General features: G+C 46.1%; 1 protein-coding gene across 3 annotated transcripts in view; it reads right to left on the bottom strand.

Moving 5' to 3' along the window:
* The window catches only part of PLA2G4A (phospholipase A2 group IVA), a 270,597-nt gene that overhangs the window by 147,322 nt on the left and 101,006 nt on the right, over positions 1-22,269 (bottom strand). For all 3 annotated transcript variants that reach the window (XM_088482227.1, XM_088482226.1, XM_088482229.1), the window contains 2 exons: positions 8,657-8,694; positions 1,098-1,242 (listed from right to left, as the gene is read on the bottom strand). In XM_088482227.1, the coding sequence (XP_088338353.1) occupies positions 1,098-1,242; positions 8,657-8,694 (183 nt within the window). The remainder of the gene's footprint in view (positions 1-1,097; positions 1,243-8,656; positions 8,695-22,269) is intronic.

Below are 22,269 nucleotides of genomic sequence, written 5' to 3'. Positions count from 1 at the left end.
ATATCCCACAACACCACCACCACCCCGAAGCGCATCCCAAACCCAGTATTACCAAGTATGTGTGAGTGAAATAGATGATTTTTGTTAATTGTTTTCTAATAAATGTATGACTTATAATAGAAACCGTCCATTTGACTGTTTTAATTAGAGTTTAGTGATATGTATTAGCGCTGGTATTCTTTCTCCTCTTTTACTGTATCACTCTGGGAGAATGTCTGTTGGACAGATGAGTCAAACTGGAGCTATTTGGCAAGTCACATCAGCTTTATGTTCACAGATGAAAAACTTAAGCTTTCAAAAGAAGAGAACACTATACCTGCTGTGAAACATGGAGGAGGCTCGGTTACGTTTTGAGGCTGCATCTGGCACATGATACCTTAGATCTGTGAGCGGCACAATGAATCCTAAGACTATCAAGGCATTATGGAGTGAAACATATTGCCCAATATCAGGGAGCTCTTTCTCAGTCCCAACTAATGAGTCCTCTAAGAGGATAATGACCCAAAACACACAGCTAAAAGCACCCAAGAATGGATAAGAACACAATAATACACTGTTCTAAAGTGGGGAGTCTATGAGCCCTGATTTGAATCCTATCGAACATCTATGGATAGGGCTGAAACATGCAGTTTGTAAAGACACCATCAAACCTGAAACTGCTGGAGCAGTTTGCTCAGGAAGAGTGAGACAATCTACCTGATGACAGGTGCAGAAGTCTCACTGAGAGCAACAGTAATTGAGTGATTACAGCGATTATCTCTAAAGGTTTTGCAACAAAATATTATGTTACGGGTCCCATAATTTTTCTCCATGACATTTTCAATTGTTTTATCATTTAAAATATTCTGTTGAATCAAAAATCAAATGGAAAGTCTGTTTTCTATAAAATATGCAATAAAAAATGATGGATGGAAATTACTTTTATTAGTTTCAAGTTATTTCGGTAAACTAGATTGTTACTTATTTTTTTTGCGGAAGGGTACCAACAAATTTTGTCCACATCTGTATCTAGTGCAATCCCTATAATTACTGTATTATGAAAAGAAAGAATACATCTGAGTAGGTAAGTGAGCAACCTTTTGACAAGGACCACTTACATCTCTTGAAGTGGAATACAAATCTTTGCTATCTTCCGGCCCCAGCAGTTTCTTTATTCCAGCAATGACTTTATGTTTTCGCTTTTGACGGAAAACTTTTTCTTGATCACAGAGAGCCATGCTGAATCTCAGATCAGTTGATGAACTAATTATAAAGAGATAATGTAAATAAAGCAGATTTTTTTGGTTACCATTCTTGTCTTATTTAATCTGTAAGCATATTAACAGCATAAGTGAACATACTGGTCTCCGATTTGTTTGGCTAATTGGTCATCTACATGATTAACCAGCAGAAGTCCAGAATCGGCATAATGGAGAAGCGATTGGACTGGTGTTTGTAGCAGAATCGGCAATTCATCGTCAATAAAACAATTTTTATATGGGTAATGCTTTTGGCTTGTAGATTGTACACAACTTAGGATCGCTTACCCTTTTTGAGCTGGAAAGTTGGATTGCTGAAATGATTGTATATAGCCAGGTATATAAAGTATGCATTGATTTAAAGTGAATATATATTTAACTACATATTGATTTGGTGCACTATGAGTATATATACACACATACCACACAAATACAGTAAAACAAGAGATATGGTAAGAACTTACCTTTGTTATCTCTGTTTCTACGAAGTCCATAGGGTCCACAGGGTTGACCTTGGGGTATAGGTTGGGAACCAAATCCGGGCACCACGCAGTTAAAGCTTTTAGCTCCCAGGATGCACTTGGGTCCACTCTCCCTATAACCCCACCCCCCAGCCAGAGGCACCTCAGTTTGTAAGTAGCCAAAGGCCGGAGGAGGAGAGAAAAAGAGAGAGAAAACTGGAACACTCTAGAACCATACTCACAGAAAAGGAGACGGGAAACCGGTGACCAGTAACACAGCCCATATGAAGCCAGGTGCGTCAGGGCGGGCGCCCTGTGGACCCTATGGACTTCGTAGAAACAGAGATAACAAAGGTAAGTTCTTACCATATCTCTTGTTTTCTACTTCAGGGTCCATAGGGGGTCCACAGGGTTGACCTTGGGGATGTCCCAAAGCAGTTCAACCAAGGGTGGGGACGCTCCTGTGCTGAGAGGAGAATCCGTCGCCAAAAAGGAAGCATCCTGAGAGGCAAAGGAAACCAATGCCTAGAACCTTAAAAAAAGGTTTGGACAGAAGACCACGTGGACACCTAGTAAGGCAAAACAGCCGAGGCGCCACAACGAGCCGCCCACGAGGGTTACATGACCCGAGAAAAAACAAGCCTCAACGACAGAAATGCCTACCTATGGGTAGGCCCCTGAGGAAGACATACGAGGCCATCCAGCCAACATTTCATTATAGGCCGGCCATCGTTTCCTGTGAAAACCAGAAACCGCAGACCACCAATAAGGAGTCCGATTACCATAAGGAACTTGAACGGATCATATAAAGCCAAAGAGGCCGGACCACAGTCAATGAGGCCACACCAGCCGAGAAGACTGGGGACTGAATGGCCGTACCATAAGTTCCAGAATAATATGGAACCTAAAAACCACTCTAAGAAGAAATACAGGGCGAGAGCAACTCACACCCTGACCTGATGCCCTCCAGAAGAGGGAGCCACATGAGAACGCTCCCAATTCAGACACTCTCCTGGTTGATTTAAACACCCTGAGAGAGAGAGAGCTTAAACAATAGACCATGTAATGGCTATCACAACCAGCAGTTCCATTGACTGTCCCCGGACGGAACAAAGAACCACTACTAACTCCCCAGGAGACCCTAGGGAGGACAAGTGGAGGCATAATCCAGAAAACACTCCAAAGGATGAACTGGATACCAGAGCGGAGCAATTCCATATCTTAACCATACCGACAGTGTAGAGATCCGCACTGTCAGGAAGGCCAGGCCAAGGGTGAAACCCAAGCCAGCCGGAAGGAATGCCAGAATATCTGAAAATCCTGGACACCGGAGGATCGTATCGACAAGTACGATACCATAAGAATTATGTATGCCACAGTCCGTGGCAGATCCCAGCAAAGTCTGGCCTATCTGCTCTAAACATCTCAATGAAGACAGAGCCAGGGAAGCCCTAGGACCACAGTAGGGGCGCAGTCAAAGACAAACGATCCAGGTCCAGGGAAAAACAAGGACCCTGAGACAACAGGTCCAGATAGTGAAGCAGTAGGAACGGAGTATCGATGAGGAGACTCCGAAAATCTCAGTACCAGTGATGTCTGGGACGAACTGGAGCCCCCAGAAGGAAAACCCCTCCGTCTCGAATTAAACTTCCGAAGACCTCGAGGAAGAAGGGAGACCGGAGGACACAGGTACACAAAGTGGAAGGACCACTTCACTGACAAAGAGTCACTGAAGGTAGCTTCAGTACTCCTGGAGCTGGACTGTAACACCGGTAATGTGTGATCAAGTCAGAAGGCCATGAGGATCAATCCCCTCAGGGAGGCCCCCTCTGCTCACCAGGAGTTGAAACCTCTCTTGGAGAAGAGACTAGTCCCCGGGATGCACGTCGCAACAGCTGAGGAAGCCCGCTTCCCAATGGAGAGCTCCGGGAATAAACACTGCAGAGTTGGCCAGGAGAAGACCCTTGGACTATGTCAGAATGGATGACATACCTGACATTGCCACCCAACTACCAGTGTTGCCTAGATGGAAGTCACTGTTGTGACACTGTCGGACTGAACCTATTCAGGTTTACCGTGACATATGGGTTAGACCAGAGTGAAGGTCCAAGACAGCCTAAAGTATCAACAAGTTAAGTGGCAGGACAGAAACGACAGACGTCCAACTGCCCCGAAACGAATGCGGACCAGACACTGTCTGTAGCAAAGAACACCCTGGACGAGATGGCCATAGCCACCCGGACAGAGACCAACTCGCCTCCGGAGAAAGTATCATCGTTCGAACAGCGATCCGATGGGAAAAACTCGATCCATCTGGAGGGGAGTCAATTATGGCAAGGTCTGGAATGGAACTGAGCACATTCCACCCTACCAAAAGGTAGACACTCTGGTAGACCGCGCATCACAAAGAGTAATGACATATGTCGAATGCGTAGATATCCGCACACTCCAAGTTGAAGAGTGGAGATCTTGTCTTACGCCAGAAAAATTCTCAGAGTCTGAGAATCCAGCAGTGCTCCCAGATGAAGAAAACCCTGTGAGGGATGTAGGGAGGACTTTTTCTCCGTTGACTAATTATCAGTGCCGAGAAGAAGCCACGGTTATCCTGACCTGGCGGTAAAGTACCTTGGTGATCCTGCTAAAAGCAGGAGACCGTCCAGAGAAAGGAGCATTCGGATACCCTGAACAGGTGAACTGTCAGAAAATCCATAAGGCTGGTAAACCCCGGTGGAGTTGAGGACAGTCCCAAAAGGCAGAGCCCGAAACTTACAAGTGTTGCTGTGGCACAGCAAACCTGAACCCATGCTGATGAGATGGCTCTGTACGTACCCGTAGGTACGTATCCTGAATACTCAGATATACCCTAAAATCCCCAGGTTCCAAACGTCGGATGATGGAGCATGGACGATTCCACCTGAGTCCAGGCACCGTTGGAATCTGATTCAGGGATTTGAGACAGAGTATAGGCAAATGAGGACCAGTCGGTCACCGCCCCAGAAAGAAAGTAGAACAACCAGTCCCTCACTGAGATAGTGAGGTTGGCCGAAATAGCTCTGCTTACCACAAAGACTGTATAGCTTTCTGGGATTGTAAGGCCCTGATCAGGTCTGAAGAAGGGCCCGTGTAACAATGCCTGTGAGGAGGCTGCCTGAGCAATGAGAGGCCGTTGAGAATCAGTACCTCACTCTGGAAATTCCCCAGATGTAGACCTGTCCCGTCAGGCTGAGGGTATATCCTCAGGTGTAGAAACAGGGTCGTCCGGAAGTCCAGGACTGCTCGGTACTGGATATGGTGGCCCCCATGGAGGCCGACAGCCTAGGAAAAAACAGGCCTTTAGGCTGACCCTGAGGACAAAAAGACTTAACAGAGTTAGTCCGAATGTAGTGGGAGTAGCTAAAGACGGTATCTCCCCATTAGTGATACTGCCAATGATGCAACGATCTTGTCAAGGTCAGGACCAAACAAGATCTTCCCCATGGAAGGAGTGTGCACCTCTGCTTTCCCATAACGCAGCCATAGGGTACTGCGGCGGATACAGACGCCGCCGAAACCCTGAAAGTTAGAAGACCGGCATCCCATGAGGTAATCCCACATATGACCACTGCATATTTTATGTGAGCGGCAAAAGATATATGAACCTCAGGACGTGTTGGAGGGGAAAAACGTCACAAAAGCATCACCATGCGATGGCCATGGTAGGACGGGCAACAGGCCCTGAAAACGAGTACATTGAATTCAGGCAAAGTTACCACCTACGGATCCGTAAAATCCGTCCAGGCCGGGATGGGAGGCGTATTAATGCCTGTAACCCGATGATTAACATACAAATCCATCCCAGAAGGGGATTTCCATTACTTGTGAGGACCCTCAGGGAACGGGAAACAGGAGGCCTTTGTGACTCCTCGTATCTGGCGACAGCCAGACTCCCGCTATGAGATCCACCCTCTGGGCAGAAAACGGGAGATGTATGATACAGGTGCAGGATCGACATTCTCTATATCCAGAATGAACCTGGCTACCAGCCCCAAAGCAGGGATAATAATACTTGAAATCGGCTCCCCCCATGTGAGAGGGAAAGAGCCGAATATACCATCCAGTTCACGGCAGAGCCACTGGTCAGTAACCACAGGACGTATATCACGCCAATTAGTATTTCTATAAAACAACATCCACCAGGGTGGCCGTTGTGGTAAACCCTGCAAGGGGAATGACAGACCGATGTGGTATCGGAGGTAATTCATGTACTGTGAAAAACCCCGGCGGGGAGCGACAGTCTGTTGCACAGGGGTAAATTGCAAGAAATTGCGAGATACCCCGAGTTCAAAAGGGCAGTATGGTGAAGTAACTCCAAGCGAGTGACGACAATGGGGCCCGCCCGGCGATCCTCAAAGGAGAGGATCCTGAGAAATAAACCGCCCTTTAAGGGGGTCGTGCAAGGGGCCCGGCGCCAGATGGTGCCGCATACATAAACCTTTCTGAGTTAAAATCCTCCGCACTAATTCCTGCAGGCTATGACTTGCAGGATCTCAATAATGGGTGCAGTATCGTGTGCAATCTCCTGGTCAGATATATCTGACTATCTTGACGGAAATATTAAGCAGCGCCATACCGGTCCTGACTGACGCTAAGATTAGCTGCAGGGACCCATTATCAGCGTATGCAACTCACAGTTCCATCTAAAATATGGCAACGTGCAGCACGCAACAGTATGTGACAAACCTCACAGATATTAACAAATATATATATGTGAGGTCTCAGAACCACCCCAGGTACACCTGTATTAGGGCAGATAAAGAAAAGGGATAGATATACACTGACAGGTGAGAGAAAAAGCAGACAGTCAGCACTAGCAAAAGTCACATACAATGCAGAAAAATATATATACATACATAAGCATGACATATAATATACTGCACAATGTCGCTACATTCAACTGCCCAGATTCAGTGTCTGGGAAGGCTATAGCGCTGTGTACACTCACCCAAAATGGCCAGGTACGCAGGGGGACTGGGCTCACTGTCATCCTAAGAGTTCTGCAGCACCACAGAGAGAAAATGGCCACTGGAGACCTCAGAAGAAGCGTGGCCCGCGGAGGAAGCAGCTCAGCGACGCCAGACTGTATTATTGAAAGGCGCGCTGAGCTGAGGGGAGGAGCCGCTAGACAGGGAAGGCTTCCTCCCCTGGCTAGCAATTAACCCCCCGGGATGCCGGCTCCCGCTGCCGCTATAATCCCTGGTGGGCTGTGGACACGCGGGGTATGCCTCCATGGAGGGGGAGCCCGCCGCCACCGCTAGCGCCTCCGGTCTGTCCCCAGAGACCGGAGGCATAAGGCTGCATATTCACACGTGGATCACCGCAAGCGGTGACCACGCGACTTACCTGTCCCCGTCGATCCGGCAGCAGCCCAGGGATTCCTCCAGAGCCCGGCTAGTACAGACTCTGGGGTCCCGCTGCGATCCCCAGATCTGTACTGGCGTCGCAGCGCCGGCGGGGTGTAGGAGCGGCAGCTCAGACGTCCATTGGACAGTCTGATGCTGCCGCTCTGAAGAGTAGTAAAAAAATAATAAAATAAAACTCTTTTAAGCTTAGGGGCTGCTAAGCAGCCCCCCTGCAGTAACGGTGACCCAACTCCGGCCGGGAACCAACTTAAACTGAGGTGCCTCTGGCTGGGGGGTGGGGTTATAGGGAGAGTGGACCCAAGTGCATCCTGGGAGCTAAAAGCTTTAACTGCGTGGTGCCCGGATTTGGTTCCCAACCTATACCCCAAGGTCAACCCTGTGGACCCCCTATGGACCCTGAAGTAGAAAGAATGTGTAACGTACAGGTAAATACCCTGGCTCTTTTTCATTTTAAAGCCTGGGAAGGTCTCCATTGTCAAGGAGATGAAACACGGTGACATCCAAATGCTCTGCCTATTTGTTTCCACCTGCTTCCTCACGCTGTGTGTGAACAGCTGCATCGCTCTGGATACAGATAAAGAAAATTCCAGTCCACCCCTCTGGAGACCTCAGCTCTGCTCTCTTCTGCTCAAGGATCGGCACATTAAGCCTTATTTACTGCCACAACCCATGCAGTATGGTAGTTTCTCCATACTAGAAAGGTCCCTTATATTGATCAGAATGTGATTGGGGCTTCAATATCAACATGCTTCAAAAGTAAGGAGCGAACTGAGCAGCAGACCTTACACTGTATGGTCTGTCATTCAAGTCTCTCAAACTTTATCAGGAAAGGGTCTCCTGCATTCTGCCTAAATTTTGGATATGAGCATTTATTGCAAATTGCTTCATGCATTCATGCTGCTTTCGTTTTGAATTTGCATCTGGTTTTAATTGCCTTTTATATGGTACTATAGCTGCAATACTTGGCTCCGCTCAGGTGGCAGTCAGTGATCTGTCTGTCCCTAGGCCGCTGGCTCCCTGTCTCATTGGGCTGCACTCTGGTGATGTTTGCCGCTTGGACACCAACTCTGTTATACTGAGCCACGCCTCCTGCACAGAAACCACCTCTAGGGACTAGTAATGAGCTGGCCCCTCATTTCTCTTCAGTGACTGCCCTCTGGTATTCTCGTCACTGAGGACAGTGCTGCAGCTTCCCCAGATGATAAGGAGCTCCACCAATCATCGCACATAACCGGTCCCTGAACAGCAGCTACACCAGCAATGGGTCTTCTCAGGTGAAAGCTGCCCTCCCAGGCTCTGGACCTCTCACTGTTCACAGGAAAAGAGCCTCTACTTGCCTAATTTAGACTTGCCGAGAGAAGTGCAGGGGACCCCTCCCTGCGGAGCCACGCCCACATCGACCGATTGTGATTATCCTTTGCCTAAAACCTGCCTGGGAAAATTGCCTATATAATGATGAAAACCGTGGTAAGAGAAGTAAATTTACTACACAGAAAAATATGCAGCCCGACCACAGGTACAAATATATACAAATACATGTAAATCTCACAGTACATACCATTCTTCTAGTGAGAATCCCAGATAAACCTTTGTAACCTATTTAAATATAGAATTATATAGATAATGTACAATCATTACATCATTATAAAAATAATTTGTACACTTAAAATCCATTGAATTTATATTAGATTTGCCAAGAAGAAAAAAAAATGTCTTACTTTAAAATACCAATGTGATATCACATCAATATTCTAATATCCCTGCAAACCTGGACTGGAAAGGCATCACATTTAAAAATAATATATTTACTAAAGTGTGATTTTGCAAATCTGCAATCTTTTTTGACATTTTATGTGCGGTTTGGAAAACGGCAGATTTACTAACGGCCAAACTACACATACCGTAGGTAGCATGTTTTGAAATTGCATAATTTTATACTACATCCCAATTTCACTCACATGTCAAGTGCAATTATGAAGCTGCGTATCAAAATACTGGGAAAAAAATACATGGTTCTGATTGGCGAGATCTATTTGAGCTAGCTTGACCAACAAAATAGGGAAAAGATGAATGAACAATACAAAAGGAATGTCAGCTCTATTTCACATATCATGCCAATCCTCATCGGGCCCAATCCTGTACGAGGACAAAAGAGTCCCAGCGCAATATTCTCAGTAGCACTGGGCCAATGGGCACAAGTGACCAAATGTTAAAATATAGTGCTCACTCATGTGGCCCAGTACGGCTTGGTGCACCAGAGAATACTTCCACTTGTAATGCAACAAAAAAAGACACTACAAATGTCCACCCCTTGTTAAATATATAAATACTTCCCCAGTAGATAAATTAAAATGAGTGCCCCCATTATATAAATAAATTACACAGAGTGCACCCAGTTATAATTAAAGATGTTTCCCTACAAAACACTGCAAAAAATAAATAAATGCACTCATGCATTGATTATTCAAAATATCTGCTTATTGACTTTTATTCCATCAGCCACTTTTAATGCAGTAGCTACACCAGAGTTGCCTACCCTCCCGATTTTCGCGGGAGTCTCCCGAATAAAGGTGGGAGCTCCCGCAACCCCGTAAAGTAAGTTGAATCCCCCGCATTCCCTCTGCCCTGTCTAAAAATCCGGACTGCGCATGCGCGAGTCCGGAGGTAAAGGGGGCGGGGAGACGCAGGGGCGCACTCACCGGGTGCAGGGAGGCAGGAGTGTGGCTGCTGTGAGGTCTCCTGGGCACGCCTTCCCCTGCTCACAGACTGCTGCTGGGAGAGACTGATGCTCCCAGCATTCCCTGGCCAGCCTGTGATGACAGAGGGGGGAGGAGCCGACGCCGGAGGACACTGAAGACAGAGACAGAGGAGCTGCCTGAGACTGTGAGTGTTAGAGCTCACTGCAGCCCCTGCCACATGTATAACTCATGTCAGTGCCGTGGGGGAGGGAGGGAGATCTATTACTGTGTAATTGTATGTGATGTATGTGTAGTAATGTGATGTACAGTATGTGTGTGTGTAGTAATGTGATGTATGTGTGTAGTAATGTGATGTGTGTGTGTCTAGTAATGTGATGTATGTGTAGTAATGTGATGTGTGTGTGTGTGTGTGTAGTAATGTGATGTATGTGTGTGTAGTAATGTGATATATGTGTAGTAATGTGATGTGTGTTTGTGTGTAGTAATGTGATGTATGTGTAGTAATGTGATGTGTGTGTGTAGTAATGTGATGTATGTGTGTGTAGTAATGTGATGTATGTGTAGTAATGTGATGAATGTGTAGTAATGTGATGTGTAGTAATGTGATGTATGTGTGTGTAGTAATGTGATGTATGTGTGTGTAGTAATGTGATGTATGTGTGTAGTAATGTGATGTATGTGTGTAGTAATGTGATGTGTAGTAATGTGATGTGTGTGTGTGTAGTAATGTGATGTATGTGTAGTAATGTGATGTGTGTGTGTGTAGTAATGTGATGTATGTGTAGTAATGTGATGTGTAGTAATGTGATGTATGTGTAGTAATGTGATGTATGTGTAGTAATGTGATGTGTAGTAATGTGATGTGTAGTAATGTGATGTGTGTGTGTGTGTAGTAATGTGATGTATGTGTGTGTAGTAATGTGATGTGTGTGTGTGTGTAGTAATGTGATGGGTGTGTGTGTGTGTAGTAATGTGATGTATGTGTGTGTAGTAATGTGATGTATGTGTGTGTAGTAATGTGATGTATGTGTGTGTACTAATGTGATGTATGTGTGTGTGTAGTAATGTGATGTAATTGTGTGTGTGTGTGTGTGTGTGGGGAGGTGAAATCTTCATATGATGTGTGTGACTGACTGGGTGTCTGTGTGTGAGAGACTGTGTGTGTGTGAATCTATTCATGGGATGTGCTGAGACTGTCTGTGTGTGACTGTGGGGCCCATTTATTAATGATCGCATTTTGCAATGCGATCAGGGCATGCAGTACCGCCCCTGATCGCATTGCAAAATGCGATCCTATCTGACGGATGTATTATCCGGGACATGCAGGGAGACGGGCTCTGAAAAGAGCCCGTCCCTGCGATGTCTCCGGAGGGCAGTCGGGGCTTCTGCGCATGCGCAGTCCCGCGGACTGCACATGAGCGGCGCCGATTGCCGGCGGAGGGATCTGGCAGATCCCTCCGCCGGCTGATATGCGGTAAGTGCCCATAGGAAACAGCGGCTAACGCTATCTTTAGATAGCGTTAGCTGCTGGGGCCAATATCGGGAATGCTTCGCATTCCTGATATTGATACATTTGGCAGCATCGCATCCCCCATAGAAACCTATGGGGGAGGCGGCTGCCGGCGGCAATGGAGGGATACCGATACCTGCTGCGGTCCCTCCTTCATACATTCGGGGGATACTAAGTACTTGAGGTAAACCCCCGAAAACAGGTGTTTTCGGGGAATTTACCTCAAATGCACTTTGATAAATGGGCCCCTGTGTATGAATCTATTCATAGGATGTGTGTGTGTGTGTGTGTGTGAATCTATTCATATAAATGAATGTGTGCGTCTGGGGGGGAATCTATTAATGTCAATATGGCAGGGTAGAGATGTATTAATGTCAGTGGGGGAGCTAGGGCGTCAGCTTATAGGAATATATACGCCCTTAGGTGGAGTTAGACACGCCCTTTGGGTGGAGCAGACCACGCCCCCACAACGGCGCGTCGCATTCTGCAGCCATCTACAATCTCCCTCAAAGTCATTTTCAAAAGTAGGTAAGTATGAGCTACACTGATTTCTCTCGGAAAACTTTTTTCTATTGCTGCTCCTCTCAGTCATTCCTTACATTGATTGCCTGTAATTTAGCACCAACGTAACCCCCATAAGCTGTTCTCTCCAATTACTTCCCACGCTACACTGGTCACACAAAACTTATGTGTGTTCTCTTTCTAAACTCACAAAACCCTCTGACTAAAGCTCAACACTGCTGATCATTGATCATGAGTCCGATGTGTTTGAGATCACTGACTTCACCACAGCTTCTGAGTGGGAGAGATTTACCAAGGCTTACCAAAAAACCTTTTACCCTTGTAATCCGGTTAGACCAATATGTGATATGTAGCATTTTCCTCATGTATCATTTTTCTATTTGTCTTTAGATTGTAAACTTGTTGCCAGGGCCCTCTAACCTCTCTGATATTACCCAATTTAAATGTAATACTGTTTGTTCTCAATTGTATAATAAATAATTGAATTAAACAATTACCTAAAATAATCTTTTCTTGGTCAATTTACATTCATAGGAGTACTAAAAAACACATAGCTTAGACAGACTGTACACAAGCTCTTATGGTGAGTACACACGGGATGATTTTTTTGAACGATTGGTCGTTAACAATATAGTTATCGTTAAAAAAATCGTTCAGTTTCTGGGCCAAAAAACGATGAACGACAACTACCAATGCGCGCTCCTGTTTGTAGTTGGTAGTTGCCATTCATCACCCTAACCTCCTGTTCAACCTGACGATAATGTCAGGTTGAACATGTTCGGGGATGAGGGAGGGAGCACGGCACTGAACAAAATAGTTATTGATTTTGCTCAGTGCTTGTGCTCAGTGTTGTTAACAACACTGAGCACACCCCTGCCAGGGACACACGGGATGATTTCGTTCATAGAGCAAATCGTCCTGTGTGTATGCACCTTAACTAACGTCAAATTAGTACATTTCCATTGATCTGGTCTACTAACTAACCAGTCAGCCAAACATGAGTGGCCTCTTACCTTGCTCAACCACCAATAAAAAAATGTTCCTGAATGGCAGTAATTACCTGGACTCATCATAGATTGTCTAATTTGCTGTTAAGAAGTCATGAGCAGTTCATCTCATCTATACGTTTTTGTTTTCCATTTTAGGAGACTAACACTTGTAGTACCACTCTTGTACATGCTGCCATTTATTGTTTTGGTACACCCAAGTTTGTTACCAAATAGGGGTCCCCCAATATTTTTTTATGTATGTACACATAGATATACTGCAGCCCTATTCCTTATAATAGGCAGGTATAGTGAACTTTGACTGACCCTGTCTCCTCGGACCTTACTGGGCCTGTGCATACAGGGGGGTAGAAAGTGCCTCTTGGTCAGCGACCCATTTTTGGAGGGAAAACCTGTCCCATTTATTGGTAGCCTGGGTGTCCAGGCAGAGATCCCTGTAGGCGGCCAGTTGCTGGGTTCCCCCTGTACACTCATAGATGCCAGATTGACAGGGAGGAGAATATGAAATAGGTTATAAAATTCCCTCCCCAGGGCTGTCAGTGCTGAGTCAGGGAGGATATCTGTAAAAAGGAGTCTGGGAGGATTTGTCTGTGGAGTGCTCAGAGTCTGGTCATACAATAGGGGAGAGTATTCCCCTATGTTACCCTGGATTACAAATACTGCACCTGGTGCTGTCTGTAAGGAGTTTCAGTGGAGTGCCCTTGGAGCTGTAAAAATAAGGATGCTATAACTTTTATGTTTGCCCTGGATTACAATTACCAGACTTCACATTAGCCCGGAAGGCTACCTATCTATCCTGCCAGGAGAGGTGCTCTGATGCTGGACGTGAGTCCCTGGAGGAAACTTGCCTGGGGATTTGCATAGAGCATCCTGCTTTGGAAGAAGCCCCCTCTGAATAAAGGACTGCCTTCCTAAGTGCCTGTTATCAGGAGGCGCCGCATGTGGAAGTCTGCGCATGCTGGGAAGGAAGAGGAGCTGCCTGGGAAGGAGGTCTCATCGCTCCATCGTCGCAGATGAAGCCCCAGCTGAGGAAAAGGTCCCGCCAGTGATGAAACCCCTGCTGGCACCCGCACGGGCAGAAGAAAAGACAGCCCCAGAGGAAGAGTGCTTCAGGACACCTCTTGCTGCTGTGTTTGTTTGCTGGACTGAGCCCCTGTGGAAAGGGATTTTGCACCTGTTGCCCCGTGTAAAATACCTGCCGGAGGTCTGCAGCTGGGAGCTCCGGTGTGGTGCCTAGCATCCCAGAGTTGCCCTGGACATCGGAGGAGGCTGAACAGCCACTGCATTGGGGTGAGATGCACAAGAGCTTCCTTGTTCCCGCTCCTTCCCCTGCCTTGCACTTAGCCACCCCTGCCCACTGCTTGCCCTGCCTGTCACTAGTCAGGTTCCATAGCCTGTCGCAAGCCCTGCCTATGTCCCCAGGGTCCATAGAATAAAAGGGGAAGCAAGGGAGTCATTTTGGGGGTCAGGATAGGTCCCTCGTCTGCTTTAGTAATGTTAAAATAGGGGGGAAGTGAAAGATAGGTCACCTCTTCTGTCCCCCAAGAATTGTATTGGTGGTTATTTCTCTTCTGTGAACCTCTGGCTCATGTCCAGGAGGGGACGTGATATATGGGTGTTCGCTCATGTCCGATGCCACCGTGGGTTGTCCTAATGTTTATTTTTATACTAAATGCAATGCTATTGATGTGTATTTGCCTCTGTTTAGTGTTGATCATTTGTGTCAATTAAGTGGTTGATAGTTGCCCTCTGTGGCCCTTTGGGCCTGATTCAGAGCCGGACGCAAGTGGCTGCTCGTTCGCTCCGAGCGATGTTTGCCCAACTGCGCATGCGTACGGATCGTAATACGCATGCGCGAACCAGTCAGTGCGGCCGAAAATCGTGTGCTCGCAAAATAGCGAATGCCTGCTATTTTGAGTGACAGAATGAGGCGTATGTGGGTGGTAACAGGGGAAGGTGCTTGAAGACGGGGAGTGGAGATCCGATCGCAGGCGTGCTTAAAGGTCAAAACGGGCGTTTTATGGGTGTGCATAATTAATACAGCAGCGTCATTGACAACGTCACTGGGGATTTTTTAGCCAGAACTGCTCGCAAAATTGTGGTAGCAAAAACCAACCACGAGAATAGCGAGCAGCTCATACCCTGTTCGATGTACTCGATTAATCTAATAAATAGCGGACATGACGTAGGATGCGAGCGGCCAGGGGGCGTAGTTTCCCAAAAAACGAACGCAAGTTTTGTTCGCTCGTTCAGACCTAGAGGCGTGAACAGACTGCAAACAGAGAACGGTTCATTTGAATAGCCACCCCTATTTTCTGGACGAGCGAGCGCAAATAGCGACCGGCTCTGAATCAGGCCCATTATCTGTTATAACACTCTGTAAAGCTGTTCACTGCTCGCTGTGTTATTATTGTCAATGCTGATCAATATTTTGCTTGCATGAAATGTTTGAATATTTACTGGTATTGGTGTTAATGTAAATTGTCTCTTATACACTGTTTGGCCCGGTAACCATTTCAAAGTCCATTCATGCTGATGTAATGTACATTACTTGTTTATTTAGCCCTGTGTAACCCCAGCTGGCAATTCTGTTGGTAGTAAATTGTGGCATAGGCGTTTAGAAAAACTGTGTTACATTATAGCTGCCGGTGAATTACTGCTATCAGCATAGCCTCAGTGTTGTCCCTATTTTCTCAAGGCTCAAAGACTATGTTACATTATTGCTGCCGGTGAACTACTGTTATCAGCATAGCCTCAGTGTTATCCTTATTTTTCTCAAGGCTCAAAGACTGTGTTACATTATTGCTGCCGGTGAACTACTGCTATCAGCATAGCCTCAGTGTTGTCCTTATTTTTCTCAAGGCTCAAAGACTGTGTTACATTATTGCTGCCGGTGAACTACTGTTATCAGCATAGCCTCAGTGTTATCCTTATTTTTCTCAAGGCTAACCAACGTGTTTTTCCCACGTTATCCTCAGCAAAAAGAAGCGTAGCACAGACTGTATTTTAAAGATATAAGTTGCCGGTGCATTATTGATACAAACTCAACCAGCATGTTTCATGTTTTGGTTTCTCATTTGTTTTAGATAAATTAAAAGTTCTGTAGGAATTGTGGTTCTTGTTGGTGTCACTTGCTTGCCCGCTGGGGTCACCGGTAGAGGACGGGGAGGTAATAAATAAATACCTTGACATTGAAAAGTGTAATTTATTTCATTCAATCTGTGAATGGTAAACATTTCCTGTGTTAATTGTTAATCTTTGATTGGTTACAATAAAATTGCGTTGCACCTTTCCCTCCTGACTGGTCATTGTGTCTGCAAAAGGGGAATACAGGCTTGCCTCTCTGTCAGGGTGTGTCCTATCTTAGCGAAGGGGAAATCGGCCACTGAAGCATTCCGAACACACCTGAACCTGGTGCTAGTGGTGCAGCACTGTACAAACTTTCAGAGCATCACATTGTGCTACAACAGTGTGCATTATATTTTAAAATGTTTATACCAGTACCCGCTGGCCATGTATTCAGTTCCAACAGGTATTAAGCTTCTTAGTATTGGGTTGGATTGTCTAGGTTTAGGTGCCAAATCATCTTTTTGGCCCCTCATTGATGACTGAGCCCAGTAGGTTGTTAACTGGATGCTTCTATCCGATTAAACTATGTGGCTTGGACTAATAGCCTGCAGTGAGATTCTGTGTTGTTCTATTCTTCAACACTGGTGATGATGAGTTGCAAAGCTTCAAAAAAACTTAGTGAGTTTAGCTCTGAACAACAAATCCATTCTATTTTTTCAGGCAACTATTATGGAGTGCATATTTCATTTTTCATTTTCCTTATGAATGTATTTATTAATGGAATATTGGAAACAACTATAAAAATTGGACAATAACATTTTGCAAAGATGCACATGACACAATGTGTTGTTAACAGTGACATCAGCAATGCATATATTCAATGTAATCTAAAGTGAGCGTACTTCCCAATAGTTCGCTTATAATTTTTTAGAGGTGGAAAAGACAAAGGAGTAGTATTGAGACAAACCAAGAGAGGCTACTATGCTAAAGACTGATATCCCAGTGAGCTTGCCAGTGTTGTTATGGTGGAAATATCAGTTTCAGGTTATGTCCCAGACTTTTCAGAAAGATTTAGCTTTATTATCTGTGCTGGGTACAAGTATTAGTGGGCGTATGCAGGCTTGTGGGACATGGCCACACACTGTTGAAAACCCTGGGGCCCTCTTTACATGCTGCGCCACCTATTAAATAAGGCATAGTGATGAAGTCCCCTCCACTCGGCACATTTGACTCCATGAGGTAAGTTATGAGCAAACTAAATTTAGAGGATCAGCACTAATAAATATAATAAATGCCTATGCACATAAATAAGTTATAACCACCAACTGCAGCTCATCCAAATATAAGAAAACATAAGCTAACCTCTCAAATAAAATAAGAAGGAATGGGATTGAAATGCCGGTGGCTGTTTAGCCCGACAATCCCGAAATCCTGACAGCGGCTGCCCGACAACATCAGGATCCCAACAGAGGCAGGAAAGTACCCTAACCTCCCCTGTCTCCTCCCCCTTCCCCCTTAACCTTCCCTTAGTGGTGCCTAACCCTATTTCCCCCCCGCGTGCCTAACCCTAACCTACCGATGGGGGTGCCCAACCCTAACCCCCCCCATTACCGTTCCATAAACCTAACCCTCCCCCGGGGGGTGCCTAGTCCTAACCTCTCCCTGGGGTGCCTAATCCTAATCCCCCACCCCAAACTGAACCGTAACCCCGCTAGACTCCCTAATCCTAACCCTCCCCGCCGCTAACGCTAAGGGCAACCCGGATTTACCTTCGTTCGAGATGTCATCCTCGGCTGCCATCCACCTTTTTGGAGTAAGAACGATAATAACATTTTATTTTGACAGAGCTTGTTTTGGGATGTACCCAACCTTGTTTCTAAAGGACTGAATTGTATGTCTGTTTGCTACTACTAACCTTTGTATGGATTCTTGGGACTGTATTTGTTCCTTACAAAGCATCTGAATATTAACTCTATTTTGATTGCTCCCTATTTGGTCACTGTGTATTTCACTCTGTTTTTGACAATTACTTTGTAACAATGTTACTGTCAAATTGTATGGTTTCTAATAAATTAAAAGGGTCAACTATTCCGTTTGATAGTTACAGAGGGCCGGATTAAGGGGAGGGCGGCAGGGGTGGTCTTTCCGGGGCCCCCACACACAGAGGGGCCCCCACACAGGCAGCGGCTGTACAGTGCAGGTGAGCAAGTAATGCCAGGTGGATCCTAGGGGACAACCTCTGTATTGGGAGCGGCCGCACCAAGCACTGTCAGTTTTTGGCTATCTCTGGCAACAACAGCTAAGACAAGCTGACCTCAAACAAGGGGCAGGCTTAGAGGCGCGAGAGAAAATTACTACACTGAGTGATCTGACCAGTCAGTGACAAGCAGCCAGGTTATATGTGAGGGAGGGCGGTAATGATGATGGGCCATGGGCAGGGCCGGACTGGGACTAAAAATAGGCCCTGGCATTTAAAGAACATACAGGCCCACATTGGTGTCAGCGTCTGGTTCCTGGCATAGACTCCTCCCCTTCGTATTCCTAACTCCTCCACTTCTTATGGTGCCCATCCACTAGAAGACAGGCAAAAGACTGCACGATTACGACACTGTAATCGTGCAGTCATTTGTCAGTCTGTGCTGTGCCTACACTTAACGTTCAGTCGTTCAGTGTAGGCACATCAATCATCTGCTAACATGCTCAACCTGACATTATCATCAGGTTGTCCAGCATGTTTGATAGATGTCTAAAATGACCAGCGGGAGCGTGCATCGCTGGTCGTTTTAGACATTTTAGTGAACGATTTGCAAACGATTAATAAACGATTGAACGATAACGATATAGGCCCTCATTCAGAGCCGCTCGTTAGCGGCAGTACGCTCGTTCCGAGCGATGTTTGCACATCTGCGCATGCGTACGGTTTTTAGTACGCATGCGCGAACCAGTCAGTGCGGCCGAAAATCGTTGGTACGCAATATAGCGAGGGCCTGCTATTTTGAGTGACAGAATGAGGCGTATGTGGGTGGTAACAGGGGAAGGTGCTTGAAAATGGGGAGTGGAGATCCGAACGCAGGCGTGCTTAAAGGTCAAAACGGGCGTTTTATGGGTGTGCATATTTAAAACAGCAGCGTCATTGACCACGTCACTGGGTTATTTTATAGCCAGAACTGCTCGCAAATTTGTGGTAGCAAACACCAACCACAAGAATAGCGAGCAGTTCATACGCTGGTCGATGTACTCGATTAATCAAATAAAAATAGGACATGACGTAGGATGCGAGCGGCCAGGGGGCGTTTTTAACAAATAAACGAGCGTATGTTTTGCACGCTCGTTCAGACTTAGAGGTGTGAACAGACTGCAATGTGCGTACGGATCATTTGAATAGCCACCCCTTGTTTTTAAACGAGCGACCACAAATAGCGAACGGCTCTGAATCAGGCCCATAGTTATCGTTCAACCACTCAATTTAATCGCCTAGTGGATGGGCAGCATTAGTCTATGCTCTTACACATATAATTAATATTAGAACAACATACAAGTATACATCATTCTCTGTATTAAAATACACACAACAGAGCTCATCCTGCAGAGGATTCAAACATGATTCAAACTTGTGTCTCTACTGCGGGGGGGCTACTACTGGGAACACTACAAGGGGGGCTACTTCTGGGAACACTAAAAGGGTGGGCTACTACTGAGGGCACTACAAGGGGGGATTACTACAAGGGGGGATTACTACTGGGGGCACTACAAGGGGGGGACCACAACTGGGGGCACTATATAAAGGGCAATACTTGGGGTACTGCATAGGGGCTGGGAACTACAACTGGGGCCACTTTTTAAAGGGCACTGCGTAAAGGGTACCACTGTTGGGGGGCACTGCATGGGGGGATTACTACTAGGGGCACTATATAAGGGGCTTACTCTGGGGACACAAGGGGCACTGCACAGGGGGGACCACTACCGAGGGCACTGTAAAAGGGGCACTGCATAAGGGGGCGCCAAAAAATATACTCGCTTACCAAAAAATTTAGGCTAGGGCCGGCCCTGCGGTCAATCTGCCGATAATGACAGATTGACCATGTTCGGGGATGAGGGAGGGTGCCTACACTGAACAACCTATCGTTAGGGGTAGGCACTGCAGGGGATGGGGAATGACGGTACGATTCCGATGTCGTAATCGTACTGTCTTTCTCTAGTCGCCTAGTGGATGTGTGGCTTTACAGCAAAGCGTTTCTAATAGGGATGGGTGTAATTATTGTTCAACCTTCAGTGGACCATAACCTAATGTGTGATTACCTCCTCTATAGCTGAGGACCTGAAAATCTGCAAGTAAAGTCACATACTCACTGGACGATATGAACAATAATAACGTTATCGTTTATCGGCTTCAATATCGTCCAGTGTGTATGCAAGATATCGTTAACTATGCTCATGGAGCATATCATCCAGTGTGTATGCAGTTTTACACTCTGTATATAAAATGCAGAAGCATCATGCAAAGTGAATACAATTTTTATTTTTACAAGTAATTAAGATGATAATTGATAATAGACAAATTTAGAATGTGTAAGGTAAATACAACAATATATTTAGCTGTGTCTCTTCCTATAAAATGTACATATTCATATACACACACACACACACACACACACACATTAGGGGTGTGCACCGGCCACTTTTCGTGTTTTGTGTTTTGGTTTTGGATCTGGATCTTTCTTCGTGTTTTGGATCTGGATTGGTTTTGCCAAAACCACCCTTCCGTGTTTTGGGTTCTGGGTTTTGTGTTTTGGATCTGTATTTTTTTTTAAAAAAGCATAAAAACAGCTAAAATCACAAAATTTGTAGGTTTTTCTGCTCCTATGCTATTATTAACCTCAATAACCTTAATTTCCACACCTCACAATAGTGTTTTTATGTCCAAAAGGTTGCACCGAGGTAGCTGGATGACTATGCTAAGCGACACGAGTGGGCGGCACAAACACGTGACCCATCTAGGCGTGATACTGCAGTGGCAGACAGGATGGCAGTTTGAAAAACTAGGCCCCAAACTGTACATAATGCAAAGAAAAAAAAGATGTGCAAGATGGAATTGTCCTTGGGCCCTCCCACCCACCCTTATGTTGTATAAACAGGACATGCACACTTTAACAAACCAATCATTTCAGCGCCAGGGTCTGCCACACAACTGTGGCTGAAATGATTGGTTCGTTTGGGCCCCCACAAAACAAGCTGGCAATTAATGTGTCCCTGCACAAACTGGCTCTACGGAGGCAAGATGTCATCCTCATCCACCGATTCCTCACCCTCTTCAGTGTTTACATCCTCATCCTCACAAAGTATTAACTCGTCCCCACTTGAATCCACCACCACAGGTCCCTCTGTACGTTCTGGAGGCTGGTCTCCCTGGAAGAGCTGATAATTCATTTTGATGAACATCATCTTCTCCACATTCTGTGGAAGCAACCTCCTACGCCTTTCGCTGACAAGGTTCCCGGCTGCACTAAACACTCTTTCGGAGTACACACTGGAGGGGGGGCAACTCAGGTAAAATAGAGCCAGTTTGTACAGGGGCCTCCAAATTGCCTCTTTTTCCTGCCAGTACAGGTATGGACTGTCTGACATGCCTACTTGGATGCTGTCACCGATGTAATCCTCCACCATTCTGTCAATGGTGACAGTATCATATGCAGTGACAGTAGACATGTCAGAAATTGTTGCCAGGTCCTTCAGTCCGGACCAGATGTCCAAACTTGGTCCTGCCTGCCCTGCATCACCGCCAGCGGGTTGCTTAGGATACCTAAGTTTTTTCCTGGCAGCCCCAGTTGCGGGAGAAAATGAAGAAGGAGCTGTTGACGTGTCACGTTCCGCTTCAGCTGACAAGTGTGTTCACCAGCAGGTCTTTGCACCTCTGCAGGCTTGTGTCGGCCGGAAAGAGAGACACCACATAGGCTTTAAACCTAGGATCGAGCACGGTGGCCAAAATGTAGTGGTCTGATTTCAACAGATTGACCACCCTGGAATCCTGGCAAAGCGAACGAAGGGCTTCATCCACAAGTCCCACATGCCGAGCGGAATCGCTCCGTCTTAGCTCCTCCTTCACTTTCTCCAGCTGCTTCTGCAAAAGCCTGATGAGGGGAATGACCTGACTCAAGCTGGCAGTGTCTGAACTGACTTCACGTGTGGCAAGTTCGAAGGGCTGGAAAACCTTGCACAACACGGAAATCATTCTCCACTGCGCTTGAGTCAGGTGCATACCCCCTCCTTTGCCTATGTCATAGGTGGATGTATAGGCTTGAATGGCCTTTTGCTGCTCCTCCATCCTCTGAAGCATATAGAGGGTTGAGTTCGACCGCGTCACAAC

This window comes from Taudactylus pleione, unplaced genomic scaffold (assembly GCF_031769625.1).
Source record: "Taudactylus pleione unplaced genomic scaffold, aTauple2 ptg000283l, whole genome shotgun sequence".
Lineage (NCBI taxonomy): Eukaryota > Metazoa > Chordata > Amphibia > Anura > Myobatrachidae > Taudactylus > Taudactylus pleione.
This window is presented reverse-complemented; position numbering and strand designations above follow the sequence as displayed.